Source organism: Martes martes, assembly GCF_963455335.1.
Source record: "Martes martes genome assembly, chromosome: 14".
Classification (NCBI taxonomy): domain Eukaryota; kingdom Metazoa; phylum Chordata; class Mammalia; order Carnivora; family Mustelidae; genus Martes; species Martes martes.
In genome coordinates, this window is record NC_137902.1 from 29,425,772 (window position 1) to 29,448,030 (window position 22,259).

At 42.0% G+C, this 22,259-nt stretch overlaps 1 protein-coding gene across 3 annotated transcripts in view; it reads left to right on the top strand.

The window, feature by feature from the left end:
* HPSE2 (heparanase 2 (inactive)) overlaps positions 1 to 22,259 on the top strand; it is a gene marked incomplete at both ends in the record, with an annotated part of 697,942 nt that overhangs the window by 666,849 nt on the left and 8,834 nt on the right. For all 3 annotated transcript variants that reach the window (XM_080823263.1, XM_080823264.1, XM_080823265.1), the window contains 2 exons: positions 2,013 to 2,158; positions 10,197 to 10,343. In XM_080823263.1, coding sequence (XP_080679389.1) covers positions 2,013 to 2,158; positions 10,197 to 10,343 — 293 coding nt within the window. The remainder of the gene's footprint in view (positions 1 to 2,012; positions 2,159 to 10,196; positions 10,344 to 22,259) is intronic.

A 22,259-nucleotide genomic window follows, 5' to 3' on the forward strand; every position in this document is an offset into this window, starting at 1 on the left:
TTGTTCAATATACATTCTAAAGACTCTTACCAATAATATTAAAAGATGTATTACAAATCAATAAGAAAAAGGTGGATATCCCATTGAAAACAGGGATGACTGTGATAATCACTTCACAAAGTTTACTGCAAATTAAAAATACAGAAATTGTCATCAAATAAGAGCAAATAGAACCAATGAGTTTTTTTCATTTATATGATTGATGGTGATAAAATATTTGGCATTTTAAATATTAGGAGACCAAATTTTACAGCCATTCTGAGGACACTTAGAGTTAACTAAGTTAGGTGGTTAAGCAAATCTTATAGCTCACTATTCAGGGCAGACATAAAGCTATTCTGCCAACAAAGGGACTTTGAGACTTTGTTCTGATTTATGCAATTCAACAGACATTTTTAAGCAGCTGATATTATAGAAGACCACACAAGGGGGGAAAAAAGAAGAAGAAGAAGAAGATCATTAAAATATTTCTGCCTGGAAAGATGAAGACTGAGAAAACATGCATGATGTCTTTAAAACTTGAGTAGCATGTCCACACTGAATGGCATGGTTCTGGAATTCCAGAATTATGGGGAGGGAGGAAGCCCCCAAACAAATTAGGGAGCTCTTTTTTACATGGGGAGTTGTAAACACTGAAGTCATTACCCCATAATTGGATATAAGAGCAAATACAAAACAAATACAAAATATATCTTGTATCAAGTATAAAAACAAAATATCATAATAGCAAATACCATAGAAATTAAGGTGGCAGTGAATAGGCTTTGTAAGTTCAAATACATGTGTGGATCACAGATTGAATATTTATTAATCAGTTACAAATGGATGCCAGAATGGTTAAAAACATCACATTCTTTTAGTTTAGAATTATTCTTTTTATTTCAGAATTATTGAGGATGACCAAGAAGTAGCACCATGGTTTGTAAATATTCTTCTGTTTGCATTTCTGACTCTGGAATCCAGGACCCTGGTCTCTTGCCTGGAGGATTTTCATCTCCCTCCCACCACACTAATAGTATTTAGTGACAATATTGGGAGGATAAGACAAGTCATAAACCAGTGCAAAAGTCAAGTCATAGGAAAAGAAAGTTGAAAATGTAAGGCCCCAAAAGGTTATTATATCGTATGTGAAAAACTTTGATTCATTTGTTTTGCATGCCTGTCTGGTTCCACCCAACTTAAATTTTCCCAAATTCATTTGGTCAGTTGAAAAGGTCACCTTAGACAGTGCCCATTGTTATGCCCCAATAATGGGTCCGTGATTAAAGGAGCGAGACTGATATAAAGCGAAGGTCAAGCAAAGCTTTATTTCGCGCCAAGCATCAAGAATCTAACCAAACGTTCGGGACGCACCTCTTACAAGAGAGGGCGACCCTTCTCTGTTTCACAGACTAGCTTTTAAGGGCAAAGGCCATGCGGTAGGGCCTGGCCAAGCACAGGTGACCAATGAGATTTTAACACACACAGGAAACTCCAGTGATGCTAGGTGACAATTGAGTTATGATTTACCCTAGTAGACATTTGACCCAGCCTATTACACCTTGATTAGGATTGGCACCAAAAAGGCTCCCAAAGGGCAGGGGCCCATACTCCTTGGTAGCCAGGGAGACAGTATGCAACCCCCCACTGATTGATGTCTCCACCTGGCCTGACCCAGCCTTGTATCTGGGCTTTGTTACCTGGAGCTGGTTTCCAGGACTTGTTTTTAAGTGAATCCCCTGGGGGAAGGAGAGCAGGGACAGTTTAAGGGTTAAACAACAAGGTTTTTGCTTAACCTCAATGAAAGCCTCTTGCTAAAGTATGAAAATATAAAATAGGTCCTTACACCCATTTCATTATCAACCCAAGGTGAGCACTTAATTGAGTTGACATGCTTACAGGATTAGGGTCTCTTTAGTCATGATTCACTGTACCCCTGGTAAGAAGTGGTTTCTGGCCCATGTATTGATATGTTTACTCATGACAGTCAACATGCTTCTTTCTCTAACCCTCCACCTCTCTATTCTCCTCAGGACTACTGGCTCTCTCTCCTTTACAAGCGCCTGATCGGCCCCAAAGTCTTGGCTGTGCATGTGGCCGGGCTCCAACGGAAGCCACGGCCAGGCCGAGTGATCCGGGACAAACTAAGGATTTATGCTCACTGCACAAACCACCACAAGTAAGTCTTCAGAGACACGTCGCAGAAAGCCACTCCCGAGGGGCTTCAGGCTTCAGGCCTCTCTTAGAATTCCATACCATTTGGGACCCCTAAAAGACTGACTGTAAACTGCTTCTGGAGTCATTATACCTGCTCTTTGCAGGTTTCAAAGGACCTCTGATAAATAGCTTTTTCCCCAGGTAAAACTATTTTCTCACTCTCAAAGGATTGATGCACAAAAAGTTCATAAAAACACATGCCATTTGTTCATTTACTTCTTCATCCAACAAATTTTTATTGAACATTTTCTCTCTTCCAGTTGATAAGGCCCACGAGGCTTTTTGTGTGTACCTACACCTGAACCAAAGCTAGAGACACAAAATGTGTTCCTATGATCCAGCAGCAGAGCTTGTGGAAATAAGTCTACATTTCTAAGGTGCACGCTGGAGAGCTCTCCCATTAGAAACCTAGCCCTAGACCTGTGTGTCCCAAGCTGGAAAGCCCAAAGGAAGTTATGCCAGCTTTAGAACCATTTTCAGAATTTCAGAAATCTTTCCAACTATTTTAAATCTTAGGAGGTTAAATAAAGACTAGGCTTCCTTTTTTTAGTGGGCTGGACTTAGAACAATCAGTGTGGTACAGTGTGGCTATCCTTCTCTTTTTGATCGGAAGCAGTGGTTGTCATTGAAGTTGTCTGTAAATAAACAGGAAAAATAATTATCAGTAAATAAATAAAGGCAGATAAAATTTTAAAACATGAGGATTGGAATGTAAAAACTGAAAACAGAGCCTAAAGCCAAACCCATCTGACCATATTTGGCTTTCCTACATCACTTCCTGTTTAAGGAGCAGAGTAGGCAACTCTGAAAAAGAACTCTTTCTCTTAATGCCAGTGGAGGATGGGAGGAGGAAGCCAGTGCCTCCAGCCAGAACTTCATTCCGGTGGGCCTATCAGGGGCCGATCATGGGCAGTGGATAGCACAAAGAGCTCCAGTGGTCAGGTTACAATAGACGTTCCTTCTCCTTCCTTGATGAGAGAGGAGCCAAGTCAATTAATTTATCATGATAAGATTTTTCAAAGAATCACTCTGAACATAGTGGGGCCAGGGGCCAGTTGTCTTGTCTGTAGATACAAGTGCCTATTGTGGATGAGAGGAGGCTGGTTTGGGCTGAGGCCAGAGGCTTTCAACGTCCCTTTTGCTCAACAGGAAGCTCAATCCAATACCTGACAGAGAGTGACTGCTTTATGGCTTTGGCTGGAGTTATCTGATCACCACACAAGGATACATTGTACTCCTTGTCTCCACCCTGGCCCTGAGGTAACCACTCAAAAGGAGGACCCCCAGCTTCAAGAGAGAAATATTACCCTTGGCACCTTTTGTCTCTTTTGGGAAACACATCAGTTGTGCCCTTTATACTATTGGTCTGAGGAACCAGGGGGAAAATGTCAGTAGTCGTGGGCTTAGCAGGATTTCCATGTCCTCACAGAGGGCTCCTCACATAGTCTCATCCCAGTGCTCATCCTCACATTCTTTAACATGCTTGTGGGGAGTTGTCACTAATATTCTGAATATACCATGAACTCAGGGCCAGTGTCTCATTCATTTTTGTATTCTTGGTGTCTGATATGGTAAACTGACATGAAGACCTCAGGAAATGTTTGATGAATGAATGAATGCATGCATGCATGCAGAAACAGGGCATCAAGACATCATGGATGATTTACAGTTCTTACTCTCTTCCCCTTTGATATCAGCATGTCATCCAGAACGCGGTGGTGTACTAGAATGGCTAAGAATTCTACCATTCACTAGCAGGAGACCTCAAACAAGTCACTAAAATCATCTGGATTTAATATTCTCTCTAATCACCAGCTCTCCTCTGCTTTCTGTGGGAATCCACTTCAGAACCTCTCTGGGGAAACAGTGCCATTGTGCTCCTGTCAGTACCGCCCCTCTTCCCCATTAAAAAAGGAAGATGAGACTTGAGTGATCTCTTGCACATATGGCTGTAATGATAAGAACAGGGTGGAAGGTCTTTTTGTTCCTATTAGAAAGTCAGTCCACGATGGATGCATGAGATGGCTGGGTTTGTAGATCTCCTCCATGTCTGTGGGTGTCAGGTGCCCCAGATAGGTAAGGTAGGACAAGTGTGTCTGCTCCTTCTCCCTGGGAAGCCGTGTGCCCTGCCAGCACCCCTCATATTCCACGACAGTCATGAGGAAGCACTGCTGATTCACTTGGTTTATTCATGGTCAACAACTCAAGGTCACAGAAATGTCCCAGAGTGGGCATGTTGGCTTTACACTAGTCACTCCTGACCAATACTCTGAAAATATATATCCTTGGTCAAAACAGGGATTGGGTGAGAAAGTATAAACTTAGCAGTAGAACAATCCAGAGAGACTGTCTATTGAAACAACTCCTGCACTCCAGTGTAGACTGGGCACTTGCTGTGTGCCGAGCATCTTGCCAGATATCTGCACTTATATTATCAGACTGAATTCCAGAAGTCTTATGGTATCACCCCTCTATGCAAATAATAACAACATTAATAATGCAAAGAATTTTACACTTGGGAAGAACCCTCAGAGATCTTTGGACCCAATGTCCTGTACAACAGAATTTCCTTTTGCAACCTCCTTGGCAGTTCTGCAACCTCTATTTGAATACCTCACTGCCTTTCATGGCACTCTCTTACATTGTGGTTTGTTTCTGACCTAGGAGAGTGGCGTGTTTTATGATCAATTAAGGATCAAAAGTTCCCTGCACACACCAATACCAGCAGGTGTTCTGCTGCCTTCTGTTCTAGAGTCAATAGATCAGGAGCCCGCAGTATGGCAGTTCTCACCTTAGATCTTCTTGTTCAGAGAACGAATACGTTTTGACTGGGAAACTTGTTTTTTTATAAACCATTCGGCTGAAACAATGTATGTTTCTGGGGAGGAGCTGAGGTCTTAAGCCAAGTTCAGAACCAATTGGAACCTGGTGGATATTGAAGCAAAATTGAGCCTTTTGGGGTTCAAGTTTGTTTATTATTGGCAAAACATGACTTCCTGTTTTTTAGAAGAAATTTTTTTAAAGGCTCATAAAAAAGGTTCCTGGGGCTTCTTGGACATCAAATGACTCTTACAAAACAATATTTTGATGAGTTAAGTGTAAATGAATCAGAAACATGTGGATTAAATTTCCCTTAAAATACACAGGGGCTTTGAAATTAGGGGAAAAAATGTTTGGCAAAACATGGTCTGACTTTTACCGAACCCAAAAACTTTGACTTAGATTTGGAGACAATGGACCAACCCGGTTCTCAAACACATGGACTTTCACTGGAAATGACCATGGATTCCAAAGCACCATCTTCTCTTCCCTTTTCTTGCCTCCCAGCTTCACTGGAGACATTTCTAGAACAGTGACTATTTTTTATCTGGAAGTCAAAATGCACCTCTCCCTATGATGTCCCCCACCTCTTACATTGAGGATACCCCACTTTGAGCCTCCCTTCCTTGATTCACTTCCTTTTACCCCCATGGCATCACAGAGAAGATGTCAAGCAGCAAAAGAATAGTCAGAAAGATGAACTCCAGATGCATGGATTCCCTGCTAAGGAAGAAGTCTCACCATGAGTGAGACATGGGGTAAAGTAGATGTTCTACCAAGCAGGAAAGGACATTCACTAAAAGAACCAAAAGCCACCAGTCAGACCCTATCTTCATAGGCAACAGATACTCCTCCAGATTATTTTTCTGTGGGCAGAGAATATATATTCTTTAGGACTCTGGATTCTCGACACAGTACTTTCAGGTTGGTGCTACACTCCCCAGCCAAGAATGTATTTTCATAGCCAAATGACCTCTGCTTAACATCCTTGCCCCTCAGCCAAGCAGAAGGGATGGCTGAGGCAATCTTCAATGCTAGTTCCTACCTGAGGGAGCTCCGTGGATTCTGTGAAAGCCTCTGCTCAGGGGTCTCTGAGCTGGCTTTCAGTACTGCTTTGTCTCTCCCAGGGGAACTATGTAAATGGAAATCAGACCATTGCCAAGCAGCTTGAAAAGACGGCTTTCCCTGCGGCAATGCTGTGATTTCAGGTCTCCCTCCCACCCACCACTTCCCCGCATCCCACCATTCTCCTCTTCAGTCTCCCAGGGCTCATCCTGCCCCAGCTCTGCAGAGGAAAAACTCAATGCAAGCATGAGGCTCTCCCTCCTCCACTGATGGCCTTTGAGGTTATCTGATTGTAGTTAGCAAAAGAGTTTACCGCAGTCTGGCAAAACTGGTGCCCAGGCATGCCTACTTTTGCTCACACTGAGGCCCAGAGTACCTGTAGTTAATGGTGTTTCGCTCAATTTCCTCAGCAAAGCTAAGCTTAAAGCCCACCAATGGAATATAGTTGGTGTTCTTCTAACAGCAAATGCAGGACGCCGGCTAGCAGCATCTTCTGAGCTCCGGTGACACAAGTCTGCTCAGTTAATGGGCATTCTTTTCTGACCTAACTCAGCTGGCTCCAAAAACTACTTCACATGCTTCAGAAGATTAAGAAGGACCAAAGAAGGAACCAGGGAGAAAAGTCATATAATAATTTATCAGAGTATCAGTGCAGGCCTTCAGAAAGCCTTCAAACACAGTAATGTGCCCTCCTACAGATGTAAGGAAAATTATCTGACACAAAGTCAATGGAATATGCTTTGGGAATTCTTCTTCTAACCTTAATGGATTGTTCTAGGCAAATGGTTCCCAAACTCAACTCATCTGCCAAATATCCTAGAAAGACTTATATATACACACACACAACACACACACACATTCCTAGCTCCCATCACAAACAGATGGAATCAAAGTCTTCAGGATGAGTCCTAGCAACTGTTTTATTAAAAAACAGAAACAACCCAAGTTATCATGTTGACCTGTTCTTAGTCACTCTACTCTTAATTAGCACCTTTAGAAGCAGAGGTGAGTGACCCAGAGACTAAGGGATGCTGTTTCTGCAAGGAATGATATTTTCCTCTGGGCAAAGTTGACTTAGAGTTTCTCTAAACTTCTCCTTTGAAGGCAGGACTGGGTCATTTCTCCTGTTTCCTCTCATTAACCCATCCAGATGGGGCCCTAGGGGACCCCTTAGAAACAAAGTCTTTTTTCCTACAAGAAAGAAGGAAATCATTATAGTTTTGTTGATACATGCTGAAAGGCTCTTGCATGTAGGCATATAGTTCTTCCAGGCTTCTGAACATCCTGTGCTGGTTTAAAAGGATTCCAAAATGCGAATAATTTTATAATCTTGGTGTAGGTAAAACAGCAAAAGCTGAAATCAAAAAGATCAATAAATTTGGCTATCTAAGAGTTTTAAAATTTCATACATCAGAATACAATGTCAACAAACTGAATTTATCAAAGAAACCTGGGGGAAATTTTTCAACATACATGCAGACAAAGGATCACTATCTTTAATAGTTTTTATAAATCAATAAGAAAATGGGCAAAGGACATGAATAGCCAGTTCACAAAAGAAGAGATAAAATGGCAAACAGGCAAATGAAAACAATGCTGCCCCTCAGCATGAATTTTTTAAAAAATGCAAATTAATACAACACAAAATCCCACTATCACCTCTCAGATTGATAAGAGTATTTTAAAAGGTTAATATCCTTTACTCTCTTTTTAAAATTTTATTTTATATTATCTTATCTTTTTTTCAGTGTTCCAAAATTCATTGTTTATGTACCACACCCAGTGCTCCATGCAATACGTGCACTCCTTAATACCCAGCACCAGGCTTACCCAACCCCCCTCCTGCCTCCCCTCGAAAACCCTCAGTTTGTTTCTCAGAATCCATTGTTTCTCATGGTTTGTCTCCCCCTCCAATTTCCCCCAACTCACTTCTCCTCTCCATCTCCCAATGTCCTCTGTGTTATTCCTTATGCTCCACAAGTAAGTGTAACCATATGATAATTGACTCTCTCTGCTTGACTATTTCACTCAGCATAATCTCTTCCAGTCCTATCCATGTTGATATAAAAGTTCGGTATTGATCCTTTCTGATGGAGGCATAATACTCCATAGTGTATATGGACCACATCTTCTTTATCCATTTGTTTGTTGAAGGGCATCTTGGTTCTTTGCACAGTTTGGCGACTGTGGCCATTGCTGCTATGAACATTGGGGTACAGATGGCCCTTCTTTTCCCTACATCAATATCTTAGGGGTAAATACCCAGTAGTGTAATTGCAGGGTCATAGGGTAGTTCTATTTTTAATTTCTTAAGGAATCTCCACACTTTTTCAAAGTGGCTGCACCAACTTGCATTCCCACCAACAGTTTAAGAGGGTTCACCTTTCTCCACACCCTCTCCAGCACATGTTGTTTACTGTCTTGTTGATTTTGGCCATTCTAACTGGTATAAGGTGGTATCTCAATGTGGTTTTGATTTGAATCTCCCTGATGGCTAATGATGATGAACATTTTTTCATGTGTCTGTTAGCCATTTGTATGTCTTTGGAGAAGTGTCCATTCGTGTCTTCTGCCCATTTTTTGACATGATTATCTGTTTTGTGTGTGTTGAGTTTGAGGAGTTCTTTGTAGATCTTGAATATCAGCCCTTTGTCAGTAATGTCATTTGCAAATATCTTCTCTCATTCCGTGGGTTGCCTCTTTGTTTTGTTGACTGTTTACTTTGCTGTGCAGAAACTTTTGATCTTGATGAAGTCCCAAAAGTTCATTTTCACTTTTATTTCCTTTGCCTTTGGGGACATGTCTTGAAAGAAATAACTTCTTTCAAGACATGTCCCCAAAGGCAAAGGAAATATCCATTATTCTTAAGGGTATGAGGAAATGGGTGCTCTTGTAGGTAGTTGAACAGAGCAAATTGGTACAAGCTTTCTAGGCAGTTAACATCAGTGTTAGCAAAATGTGTGTATCAGTCAGGATAGGTAAGGTTATGCCATGATAATGGAGGACCAACAAATCTCCATGGCTTTTGATAAGAAAGTGTATTTCTCATGCATACTACCTGTCTGTCATGGCTCAACTGTGGCTCTGCTCCACATCGTCTTCATTCCGGGTTACAGGTCAATAGAGTAGCCTCTCTTGAGAACATTGTTGGTCTTCTGGCACAGGGAAAAGAGACATGGCAAAACACAGGCTGCCTTATAAAACTTCTGCACAGAAATTTGAACACATCTACCCACATTTCATTGGCCAAAACCAATTGTGTGATCTCTAGGGTTCAACACAGTAGGGACAGAAAATCTTCCCACAAGGAGAGGCTTCACTGGGAATGAACCAGAAGATTTGGTTAGGAATCATGCCATGTGCCTTCCCCTAGTCCTAATGTGTCCAACTTCCAGGACTTTATTTGAAATAATGGTGACATGCAAAAAATTTATATACTAGCATATGTAAATTTGTTATGGCAAATTTTGAAAAAATGTAAGTCCCCAAAGGTAGGGGGTTAACTAAATAAATTATGGTACATTTATATAAGTGAAGAATTTAGCATTCTTCTGTAAGTAGAAGAATATACACTAACATAATAAGATGAGAATATGTTTAAGATGTTCTTGAACTGAAAAAACAATGTGGTCTCAATTAGATGAAAACTGAGAAATATATATGTATATGTCAAAGTACTCAGTAAATATGTGAATTAATGTTGAATTAATAAACAAAAAATACTGGAAGGATGTTTACCAAAATTTTATCATATCTCAAGATACTTGGATTATAGGAGAATTTTTTTTCTTTGTATTTCTCTGTATTTTTCCCTTTTCTCCCCATGCAGTCAGCATGTTTTATTTTCATTCTCAGAAAAAGATATTTTGTTTTCTAAAGTCATTGTAATATATTTAAACAAAAATGAAAGGAGTGTGGTGGGAAGCGGGTATCTTCTCTGCAAGAAACCACAAACAATAACAAGGCCTTCTATCTTTGAAGGTCAGGGGTGGTCAAGAATCATAAAATAAGTGCCCTTTCCTGGGGCAGTCCTGTTTGGTGCAGTCTATAAATTATTTAGCAGCATCTAACTGACCACCTTATCTCCATCTTACCCTTCTCCTTCTCCATCTCAGCCACAACTATGTTCGAGGGTCTATTACACTTTTTATCATCAACCTGCACCGATCAAGAAAGAAAATCAAATTGGCTGGGACTCTCAGGGACAAGCTCGTGCACCAGTATCTGCTGCAGCCCTATGGACAGGAGGGGCTCAAGTCCAAGTAAGTGCAGACCTAGAAATAGCTTAAGAGCAAGTGCAGCAGGAACTGGAAAGGGAAGGATCTAGCGCTGTCATTTTCCTGCTGCTATTTCACTCGGGGTCTCAGTGGGATGGAGTCAGGGGACTGCTGACTCCCTCTGGGACCCTTGTCAAGCCTGTTCCTGTCTCTAGGGTTAGATTCCTCAACTGTAAAGTCAAATGGTAGACAAAATATTTCTCAACAAGGGAATTTTTCTTATCTGGGCAAGACAATTCATTATGAAGGATGATCTCATTTCAAGCTACTTATTCACATCCTGGGTCCCTGCCTACTAAATGCCAATAGCACCCCCTAGTCACGTGACAAGTGAAAACCTTGGGGCTTGAGAGCCATGCCCCTTTCAGCTGTAATGAATAGGTAATACTAGAACTCCCTTGTTGTCGGCATCTATGAACCTCATGGGGACAAAGGGTCAAAAGTTCAGAGATCAAGAGTTTGTTCTGCACCTAAATTTATAACTTTGGACACATCACCTCTTGGATCTCAAGTTTCCTTATCAGAATGTTAGGAGAGACATTATTTTCTGGGGCTCTGTGATTCCCTCAAACTCTAAAAATATATGATTCTGTGATATTCCCTACCTCCCTTTGTCTCTACCAGAGACTGTTGCCAACACTGACCTCCACCAAAAGAAAGCAGCTCTAGGCCACAGGGAGACGAGCCCGGTCAAAGACAAGGCCACCTCAGCTCCCCGAGTAAGGCCTCCCAGGAAGAGTATGGGATGCTGTACAGACTGGGAGCATTCCTATTACATTTTTAATGTTTACCAAGTTTAACAAAGCTGTAAACTTGGAGCAGGTGGCTTGCACTCCCACAGCTGCCCACAACTATTTGCGCTATAATTGTTCGCTGTTTCACTGCAACCTTGGTGGCTTGCATTTGGCTTCCAACTGTATGTGCAACGGGAACAAAACACAATCTGGGAAGTCACTTACTGAGTCTCTTCAGCCCACCCTAGATCTGTATTTTCAATTTTGGTTCATATACTGGCTCTTTTCTCTGGCTATATGTACATTGCATCTACTTTTCTTTCCTCGCAATCCTACCTGTATCAGGAGACACTCTTGAATATTTTATCCCTTCTTTTTCTATTTCCCAGTCAATCATGACTAGTATGCTGAATTCCTGGTCTTTATCCTAGGCAGGAAAACGAGTTTTTGTCCCAGAGTCACTAAATCGTTTGACCTTGGCAGATCAGTTAATCCTAATCCTTTGGCCTCAGTGTTCTCATCTGCAAAATTCAAGAGTTGCTGTATGTTTGGTAAGGTCCGTTCCAGCTCTAAAGTTCTCATCCTGGGGCTGATTTTCTGAGGATCATGAGTGTGTTCAAGTTTCCACTGCCATTCACTAGTGACCTGCAAAGTCATTTCTTGCAGAAGGGCTGACACCTCAAGCAGTGATTGTGATCGTTCAGGGTCCTCTGGAGCCAGAGATTAGGAGCTGAGCCTTCCCAGCACTGGGAAAACCATGTGTACAGCGTGGAAGGAACTAGCCAAATGCCTAAGTCTAACAGGCCATTTGCTGACTGTGTGTCCTTAAGCAAGTTACATAATTTCTATAATATGGCTTCAGTTTCTTCATCTCATGGGGAGAGGAGTAAACACAGTAGTCTGTGTGAAGTTCCTGCCACATAGGAGGTGTGTGGTAAATACCCATTGTCTTCCTTTTCCTCAACTCGGGACTCTAGCTGGCTGGGACGAAGTAAACAATTGCTCTCTTTCTAACATCTCTAAAATGTTCTTCCAAAGCAGAGTCTTCTCGGATTTTTAAGATAATGTGTTGCTAAGATGCTTGTTAAGATTATAATAAAAATGGTATAAATGCAAAACCATGGAACAGGAGGAAATGTAATCAGAGTGTAGCATCATTTTATGAGTTTGTTTCCCCCACCAACCAAGGACATGGGCCTCCAACCCTGTTTACTCCAGGATTATTCCCGATGCTTGAACCTGGCCACACCTCGGACCCTCCTGCCTATACCTGTCCTGCAGAGTGACTGAGGTGACTCCCATTGGCTACTGATGTGCTCTGTGCTCCTGTTATGCTTTATTGTACCTTACCTCATCACCATCTCAGTGACAATTTGTGTTAGGGGTTTTGTTGAGAATATCAGAGGGGGACAGGGTAAAAGAGAATTTCATTCTATGGGGGTCCTGAAGAGGGATTCGGTAATGGCCACTGATATCAAATAAAAATGTTATGCCAGTTGGAAGAGGAGGGAGCTAGAATCAGAAGGTCTGGCTATGAATCTAGTTGCTACCATTTACTCGTGTGGGCAAACCTCGGCTCCCTTACCTGTCAAATGGGGTAATTGTGAGAATCAGGTTAGAGCATGTGGGGGAGCTAGAGCATGTGAGCTTTCTACAAATGAAATATACGTATGCATACACATATGTATAGAAATGAAAATTTCAAACACCCATGCATGCACATATGTATAGACTGTAGAAATACAGTCAGGTACTTATGATTTTACATATATCATTTTAAAGAGAGTTTTGGATTGGAATTCAGGAGAACTGGATTCCAGCCCTAATCCTGCCGTTACTTCACTGTGGAGCTTTGAGCCCTTCACTTAATTCTCTAAACCTATTTCTCTCCTATAAACTACTGCTAATTTGACACTTCTCCCATTCTCGACCTCATTGACTCTGACCCTGTGCCACGCCATCTTGGACTGTAAGCTGCCGGCAGGGGTTGTCGTGTATATGTTCAGTGCCCCCAGCGCTCTGCTCAGTAACTACTAATGCATGCAGGAGCCCTTGGTGGTTCTGAGATGGGGATCTCACAGGAAGGGTGTGGTTTTGGTGAAGCAGACTCTGCAGGAAAGGATGAAAGGAAATGCAAGGAAGTGATTTCAGCCTTTGGTGTCTCCTTCTCTGTTTTATAAGCCTCTGGGGCCAGATTCTGTATTCTGTGTCTGCTAATTTCTTGCTGCAGCCTGGAGCCATATTAACTCAGAAGAAAATGGAAAGCTCTGGGAGCTAAGGAACCTGTAATTACTCTTGTCTGGAGGAACCAGAAAGAGGATACAGAGCAAGTCAGTGTGCCATTCAAGTCACCGGTTAGACACTGTGGCCTGGCATTTCAGGAGTAGAGAGATACCAGCAGACATTTGTGACTGGTTGAGAACAAAGGGGTAATTCTCATTCTCTTGGAGTGGTCAGCAGGGCTGGGTATATTTGAAATCTCTGGAAAGGGATCTCTGTGAGATCTTGGGGCTCAAGAATGTCAGGCATTGCACAATTAAGCCCCCTAAGGGGCTAATCAGGCACAGTCTGGGCATCCAAGTCGACAAATAAAGGTTCCTGTTTGTCACTTCAGTGAGTGAGCCCATCATAAGACCCACCAGTCAAGTATCAACTCTCTATGTGAGAAATAGTTCTCATTCTTGGAATCAGACAAAAGGTGGGTGAGCTATACCCTATAGGATAGGAGAATGGAAGCTTCAAAAACTATAGTGTGTACAAGAGGAGGGGGTTCTGTGTCTAGAATACATATTCTGTAAGGATGGCTGAAGGAAATAGGGAGATTTCATTCAGAGAGGAAAAATAACGCAAATCATAAGGACTTTCTTTAGATACTCAGGGACTGTGAAGTGAAAGAAAATAGATTTAGCCTAGAATCCTCTAAAGTGACAGCAAACCAGGGAGTATAATTTAAAAGAGAAAGATTTCACCACAAAAAGAGCTCATTTTCCAAAGGCTCATCTGGCGTGACTGAGGACAGGGTTGTGAGGAGGTAGCCTATTATTCAGAGAGTGAGTGGCCATGGCCAACCGAGAGGGGCTCCAAGATTCTCACTCAGTGGAAGGATGAGCTAAAAGAGCTCTGCTTCCCACTGAACTGTAAAATTCGATTTTTCTCTTCTATTCTCCTTCCCCCACTCCCACTTCACTTTTGGAGCCGATGGTCACCAGCCAAGTAGCTTCTTCAGGCCACTAAAAGGCCACACAAAGAGGCTGTGCTGTAAGAGGACGTGGCAGTAATATTGGGCTAGTTTTTCCTCCAGAAAATCTCCAAGCTGAAGGTCCATCCTCTGTCCTGTTCCCTGGTTTCTCACCTGTCTGGGAGGAAGACTGACCATTTATATCCAAGACAATAATGGTTCCCATTCTGGAGAAGTCAAAGAGAACATTTGGGGCATCTCTGTATCCACAAAGGAAAGATTCTGCCCAATGCCTGATGCGATCACAAATCAGTGAGCATTGTCCTCTAGGGAATCGATTCCATCCAAGACATAAATAATCTCCAGTGTCTTTCAACAAACAAGGAAACAACATGAAGCTGGGCCAAAGAAGTCAACTTACATCAAAAAACAGGACTCACGTTTTGAAAAGTCAAACCAAGAGCGGGTGTTTGCTCACATCCCAATGTCCTGCCCTATATGTCTAATTTAATTCCATTTGAAGGGAAAACTATCCAAAAATTAGAAAAGAAGGAAACAACCTTCATCACACTGACCGTTCTATTCTGACACAGTAACCTGAGGGAATGAGCAGCTACTAAGAATCCTGGGGCAGAATGGCATTTTGAAGTGATCTGCTTCATTCTCCCTACCCTTAGATAGTCTACGGCAAAGCCATCTGGACTAGACGATACTCTAGGTATAAAGACCTCTGGGAAATGAGTGCCCACAATTTCAATCTTGTCCAAACACTTAATTTTGTAAGAACACTGTGACCCACTGTGGCTGGGACTTTATAGATAACAAAGGACTTTAAGAGCCATTATCTCATTTGACCCTCTGAAGAGCACCAAGAAGAAAGTAGAACAATCCCTGCCTCCCTCACACTTTAGAGTTGGAGAAACCAAATCTTAGAACATTAAGTGACTTCCTCAAGAGTCACACAACTATTAAGTGATAGAGTTAGAAAGTATCTAGCACCCAATTTTCCTGGTCCCAAATCCAGTGTACTCTCCTCAACATTGTGCTACCCCAGTAGTCCAGCAATATAAAATTATAGTGACATACTGACAAACATACAGTACGGATCACTGAACGCTATCACAATACTGTCTGCTTTCATTTCATCATAAGCTGTTCACAGAATGAATGTGAAGAGTATCAGGTTACTCAGCAATGTTCTCTCCTCTACGCCAACTCACCTCTGTTCCATTAACTTTTCTTCAGAAGTCCTAATTCCAGATCCTTCTTAAAAAGTCTTCTGTGAGCTGCTTCTAAGATTCTTTTTCCCAGTCATATAGAATTTTAATAAAAGCTTTTTTTCTTTGCAAAATTGGTGATTTCCCTTCTGTTTCTTCTATGCTCTTCTCAGACAAAAGGATTATTAAATGCCAGCACTTACTATAAATTGGTTTAATTTGAAACCTATAAAAAACAATTTTGACAAAGGACATTCTGACCCTATACACATAAGCACTGCTAGCTAACTCCCTTTCCCCTACTGGAGCTCAAGCCCAGAGTTACATCTCTGAGGGAAAGATGCTGGCATATGAGCCTTCTCATATGTTTTCATCTATTTATCACCTTTTATTGAGATCCTACTTTGTGCCAGACATGACTTGTTCCCCTTCAGCAGTCTGTTGTGCAGTGGCCAGTAATGCAGCTGAAATTTTAAATGAATTATAGTCCAATAACTACAAAGAGCTGAGGAATCCCAAGTAGATAAACTAGGGGAAAATGTCTGAACATGAAGTTCAATGTGAATGCTTCATCTCAGAATGTTTCTTGATCTTCCTCATGCCAATCCACGCCATCAATAGCCTTCAAAAAAGCTATTCAGTATAGAGTATTTAGGGGAAAGGGGGAACGGGATTCTGAGGTCCCTGTCCTCGAGGAGTTCATCTCTGCTATTAGAAACAAACAGCTAACAGGAAGTGGCTTGTGGGTGGTACATGAGAGAGGTGTGGAGAATTTCTGCTTCAGGGCTAATAGGTTCCATATTAAATGTTTGTATTTCATATCTGCATGACACATATTCATATTCATATCTGTATCTTCATATTCATATCTGCATAGCTGTCATGATGTTAGCTGAAAGAAACTTAAGGTTCCTATGAACCTAGAATCTTATTGCCTGTTCTGTGAAGAAATGAACATATTTTTTTCTTTTCTGCATACTGCTTATTTTTTCCATCTCTCCAGGATATGACTTTTGTTTTGATTTCATATTCATTAAATCCTATATCAAAGAAAAACATTGGCATCTAACGGCATGCCTTTAGAAGGGTGTCATTTGATGTTAGCCAAACAGAATAGTTCTGAAAATACACAAGTTAACACCCAGGTGCTAAGAGTTTAAAAATATCTACATGACCCTGTTGGAACAGACCACATTATGATACTTCATCTCCAGATTCAGAGTTTGGCGAGTGTGAGGGCTGAACTGGCCACCGCCTGACCTACCACAGCCTCTAAAGATGACTAGAAGCGCCACATTTATTTTTGGGCATGGATAGATCTGGGAAAAGGAGCTTGGGGAAAAGTCTTAACCCTAAGAATTCTATACCGAGACATCTCACTCACATACTTAGAAACAACTTACCTCAGCAGACTCAAGACACGTAAGTGTGTAAGTTCTACACTGCTGATACTAGTTCCTGATGATGATGATGGGGTTTCTGAATTCTGTTTGACCAGACCCACTCTGTGCAGGTTTCCATTCTCTCACTTGTCTGGGATCATTTAAATTAGTTTCTTCTTAAAATAAACCATGTTATAAAAATTCTGCAGTTATTAAAAGATGACTTTATAGAGGAGAAATACATTTGAGAGTACTCTTAGCAATCAAGAAGTTTCCTCTAGAACATTCCTGACAGAAAGCCTGTCAGCTTCTGTTTGATGAGACTGCTTATGTCCTGAGTCAGCCCACTCTGGGACTTGACAGCTCTGATGGTAGGAAAGAGCCTCCTTGTATGTGGCCAAAGGATGTTTTCTTCCATTTCTCCCCTTGCTTTAGAAAAATTAAGCACAGTAAATCCATACCTTCTTTGTAATAATTTTTCAGTGTCTCCCTGTAGAGTTGTACTCTCCAAGCTAAACACTTAACTCCTTCAGCCATTCCTCAAATGGCCTGGTTTCCAGATTGCTCACTATTCTGTTCACCTTGGAATCCACTGAGCTATAGAACCTTATCTCCTATGATTAACTGCTCAATTTTCTTACCTCAGACAAGCTCAGTGGTGGAGGTCTGAGAAGGAGTAGGAAGTGTGAACATTTTGTTATTTCAGTTTGCCTCATCACACAGAAAAGTAACATTTTTAAATCTCTGCCAACTTCATAATGAAAAATAATGCTGTCATCTTAATTTGTATTCTTTGAGTATTAGTGAGGTGAAAATTTTTTCATGTCTCTTAGTATTGCTTTTAGGCATTTTCTATGTCTTTTGCCTATTTTTCAATTGGGTTGTTATCTGTTTTGTTAATGATTTGTAAGTTTTTTCTAACATGAGGCAATTTCCACTTTGGTACCTATCAGATGTGTTAAAATATTTCCCCAGTATTGTATTTGCTATTTTTCCAACTGTTTCATTTTTAGGATATTATCTTGACATACAGAAGTATTCCCTTTTTATATAAGAAACAAAATAATGATATATAAGATATAGTTAAGTCTATATATCTTTTGCCTTGTGGTTTCTTCCATCCTACTCATATGTCTATGTATTTATAGTCCTGAAATCAGATAAATATGTATCTTTATTTTCCTCTAGTTTCTTTTTTGTTTCATTTTTTATGTTTATTTCTTCAGTGCCTCTGGAATGCGTTTTGATATTCTGTAAGAGGTAAGGGCTGTCCCTAGTGCTATTGGAGCTGAAAGTGGGTGCGGAAGCTGTCCATCCATACAGGGTATCAGGTGCTGGTTTTAAAAAGTCAGGAAAAAGAGGATCCTTTTTTTTTTTTTTTTAAGATTTTATTTATTTATTTGACAGAGATCACAAGTAGGCAGGGGGGCAGGCAGAATGAGAGGAGAAAGCAGGTTCCCCGTTGAGCAGAGAGCCCGATGCAGGGCTCCATCCCAAGACCCCGGGATCATGACCCAAGCCAAAGGCAGAGAGGCTTTAACCCACTGAGCCACCCAGGCGCCCCAAGAGGATCCTTTTTTTAAAAGCAGACATTAGAATGAAGACCTCTTTTACCTGGAGGAAAAGGCCCTGCTGTGCCAATGCCATCACCTCATCGGCAGCCCTGTTAGAAGGGCACTGAGAGCCCTCCAGGAGGAAAGACGAGCCAGAGGCCCTAGTGCCTGTGGCAAGGAAGGGTGTGGGCTTGGGGGAGATCTGCCAGCCGGTGGCAAGTGAGCAGGGCAGTCGTACTTAGGCTCACAGCAGCGTTCAAGCTAGAGTTCCAGGTGAGAAAGTCTGAAATGGACACTGTGAAAGTGTAAATATATATGAGTATGCATATTATGCATATTACATTTAGAAGTGTAAATATATATGAGTATGCATATTTATAAAAATACTTGCACAAGGCTCTGAGTCAATTTGTAGAAAAAATACAGAGAAGTAACTACACAGAGATGAGCCTTACACATCTCTAGTTAATGTAAGCTTAACTACTCATTGGGACGTAGAGAATTTGGACTCTTTTCACCCTTGTGCTCATTTCAGGGTGTTCTGTGGTTCTGTGGTTCAAAAGAGACAGTAGCCAGAACCAACGTATACAGCCTGATCTGAGTAAATAATTATAGACCTATCTGGAAAATGCCGTGAAAGTACTGAATGACATATTTAATCCTCTTGGGTTCCTCTCGCCTGGAAAGAGCTTGAACCACCTTTGGTTTGTAGGGAACTCTCTGTGCCACAGCCCAGGCCTGAGAGAGACTGAAATGCGTTTGAGAACTTGCTCTTCAAAAAAAGCACCGAGTTTTCCTTTTTAATGTTAAAGAAATGCAGAGTTCGTTATCTATGCAAATGCTTCATCCAGATTCAAGATTCTAGTCTTAATTCCTCCTGGGAAGTGCTGCACACACGCTTCCCTGTAGGGACTGAGGAGAATGCTCATCTCCCTGGTGGAGGCACGGGGAGGGGAGGCATGAAGGAAAGCAGTTCTCTTGAAAGAGTAAAAATGCTCACTTCAGACTAGCCAAAAAAATTTGCCTTTGAAAAGTTCCCATCTTACTTTTAGGTTAAAAAAAAAAAAAAAAAAAAACTGGCCTCTTGACATGTTACTCCAAAACAGTGAGAAAGGCTCTTTTTATTCAAAATGACTTCAGAATGTGATGGTTAGAAAGCTGTTTGCATCTCCTCTCACCCAACTTGCAAACATGTTCCCACTCCCTCTCCTACCCCTGGGGCTCAACCATGGCTTCGAGATGAATCACCTGGGACCTTTAAAAAGCCCCGTGCCCAAGCCACACCCCAGACCAATTAAACCAAAATTCTCTGGGCTGGGACCCAGGCACCAGTATTTTTAAAGCTCCCCAGGTGATTCAAATATGTGGCCAAGGTTGCGAACAATTGTGGCTCCAGAAAATGCTGGAACAATATCCCAGCTGATTTGCATCTTCTATTTCACCCAGATTCTAGCCTTCATTTAGGCACTAAGCCATTTTGCCAAAGGTGCGAACATGCCGTGAGCCCCTGGGCGTTCTCTATGACTAAGTGGAAGGATGTGTACAGCTCCTCAAAGGGTTTATTGTTTGTTTTGTTTTAACTTCCAGATTAGTAATGTACAGATCCCTGTGCAGATTAGAAGATTATAAAATGCTTTTATACTTTACAGAGACTTGACATCTTAAACCAAGATGTTTAGGAATTCAGGGTTTTCACTCTGCACTCGGGGTTGTTTTCTGAGAGTTTTTCATTTGCTCTCGGCTTCGGAATACATTTTCTTGCAACTCGCTCCAGCAATCTGGAATCTCTCTGCACAGCTGTCCATCAAGGCTGTGGTCTCCCCTCCCTACCTTCACTCACTTGGGGACTCTCGCTGCAGGCAGAGATTTCCATTCTGTTCCAGATCACCCTGATGAAACACTGGTAAATGGGCACCTGAGGCTAAAGCTCATGGGCTTCGCAGCAGTTACTCTAAACTGAGGGGTAAGGACACAGAATATGCAGCTCTGCAGGACTGGAAAGAAATGGCCCTTGTCTTCTTCTTCCTCCACACCCTCCCGAGGCTGTGGTTTGTGTGACAGACAAACCCAAGCCACAGGGAACTGAAAAGTCTTAATCTAGCTCGTCCCTGTGGCGGGGCCTAGGCCCTGAATCAGTATTTCTTTGGCAGCCAAGCATCAGGAAGCCCGTGACGACATGTAGCTTACTGCAGACCAGGGGCCTGGAGCCCCAAATGGTGGACCAGCTGCCCAACACAATCACTTGGCAGACTACCTCTTGCCTGCTCATCTTTGCCAGAATGATTGAGAGTCGCTGCACTTTGCATGTTGACATCCATAGACCCTGGAAGAGAGCCTGTGCCACCTGGGATGTCTTACTTTTCACTTTTGAGGGTGCACCAGTGCACCTAGTATTACAGGGAGCACTTTCTCAAAATCCTGTAAAACTGAGATATTTATCCCTTTGATTTAACATATTTGAATAGGTGTCCAGGGAGCCATGACTTTAAAATGAAAGCTAATTTTGGGTGTGGTTTCTGGACTTTATCTCATACTTTTATATATGGAAAACCCATCTGCACGCCTGTCCACGTGCATGCGTGCACACACTCCTACCCTTGTGCCGGACTCTCTTCATCCCACCTACAGACTGTCCATAAAAGAAATGCTTCTTTTTAAAAAAATTTTTTTTTAAGTTTTGATTTGACAGAGAAAAAGACAGAGAGAGAGGGAACACAGCAGGGGAAGTAGGAGAGGGAGAAGCAGGCTTCCTGCCGAGCAGGGAGCCCAATGTGGGGCTGAGCCAAAGGAAGACGCTTAACAACTGAGCTACCCAGGCGCCCCAGGGAGATGCTTCTCACCCCACACTGCATCTTCCAGCTCCACACAATTAGGGCTGGTGACCTGATCTCTCATCACAGAGGATACTCGAAGACAAGACAGACCACAGAGGGTATATATGGGAGAAGGGAGTGTAAGGAGGGAAGAGATGAATTCTAACCTGGTAGTCTGGGAGGTCCTCAGGGCTGAGGGCCATTGAGCAGGAGCTGGAAGAATGAGAGATACATCTAGGAAATGCTAGACCAAAAGGAGATTCCAGGCAGTGGAATGAGCTTACTAAGTGTTCAGAAGTACAGAAGTTCAACGCCCATCCCAGGTAGTGGGATGAGCTTACTAAATGTTCAGAAGTACAAAAGTTCAAGGAGGGAGTGAGTAGTGGCAAATCATTTTACATGATTGGAATATAAGATGCTTTGTAGGGTGGTGGGAAAGGCCACAAAAATATGCTAGAGCCAGAACAGAAGACCTCAAAATTCAGGCTGAGAGGTGTGATTTTCCTGTCTCTCTCTTCGTGTAATTTTTAATTATACTGTGTCTGACCACACATTTGCATGTGTCTGGGTTTCTGTCTACATGGGTAAGGACTGCTACAGCTGAATTTGTACAACACAAAGAATAGTAGGAATGTGAGTAATGCCCCTTCTCCACCGCTCATGAATGTTGGAGATCATGGCACCAATTCTTTACAATGGGAAGGGAGCAGAGTGAACCACATGTTAAAGTCTCTCCATGGTTTTTATAGCTGGTTCCTATTGTGTCCTGTGGTTTGAGTGTGATATGCCTATGACATGGAGCTTTGAGATGGTCACAGAATCAAATTTTCTTCCCAAACTGCCCCCAGATGATTTCCTCATCTGTTGGGAATTAACAATATCAGTATAAATCCAGGTTCCGTAGCTGGGCTCTCATCTTGTCTGCCAAATGTGCTAAGTTACTTTAAGCCATTAGAGACACATGATAGAATCCCATTATGGCTTGGACCATTATTACACCACTTGGCTAGAACACAGATCAAAT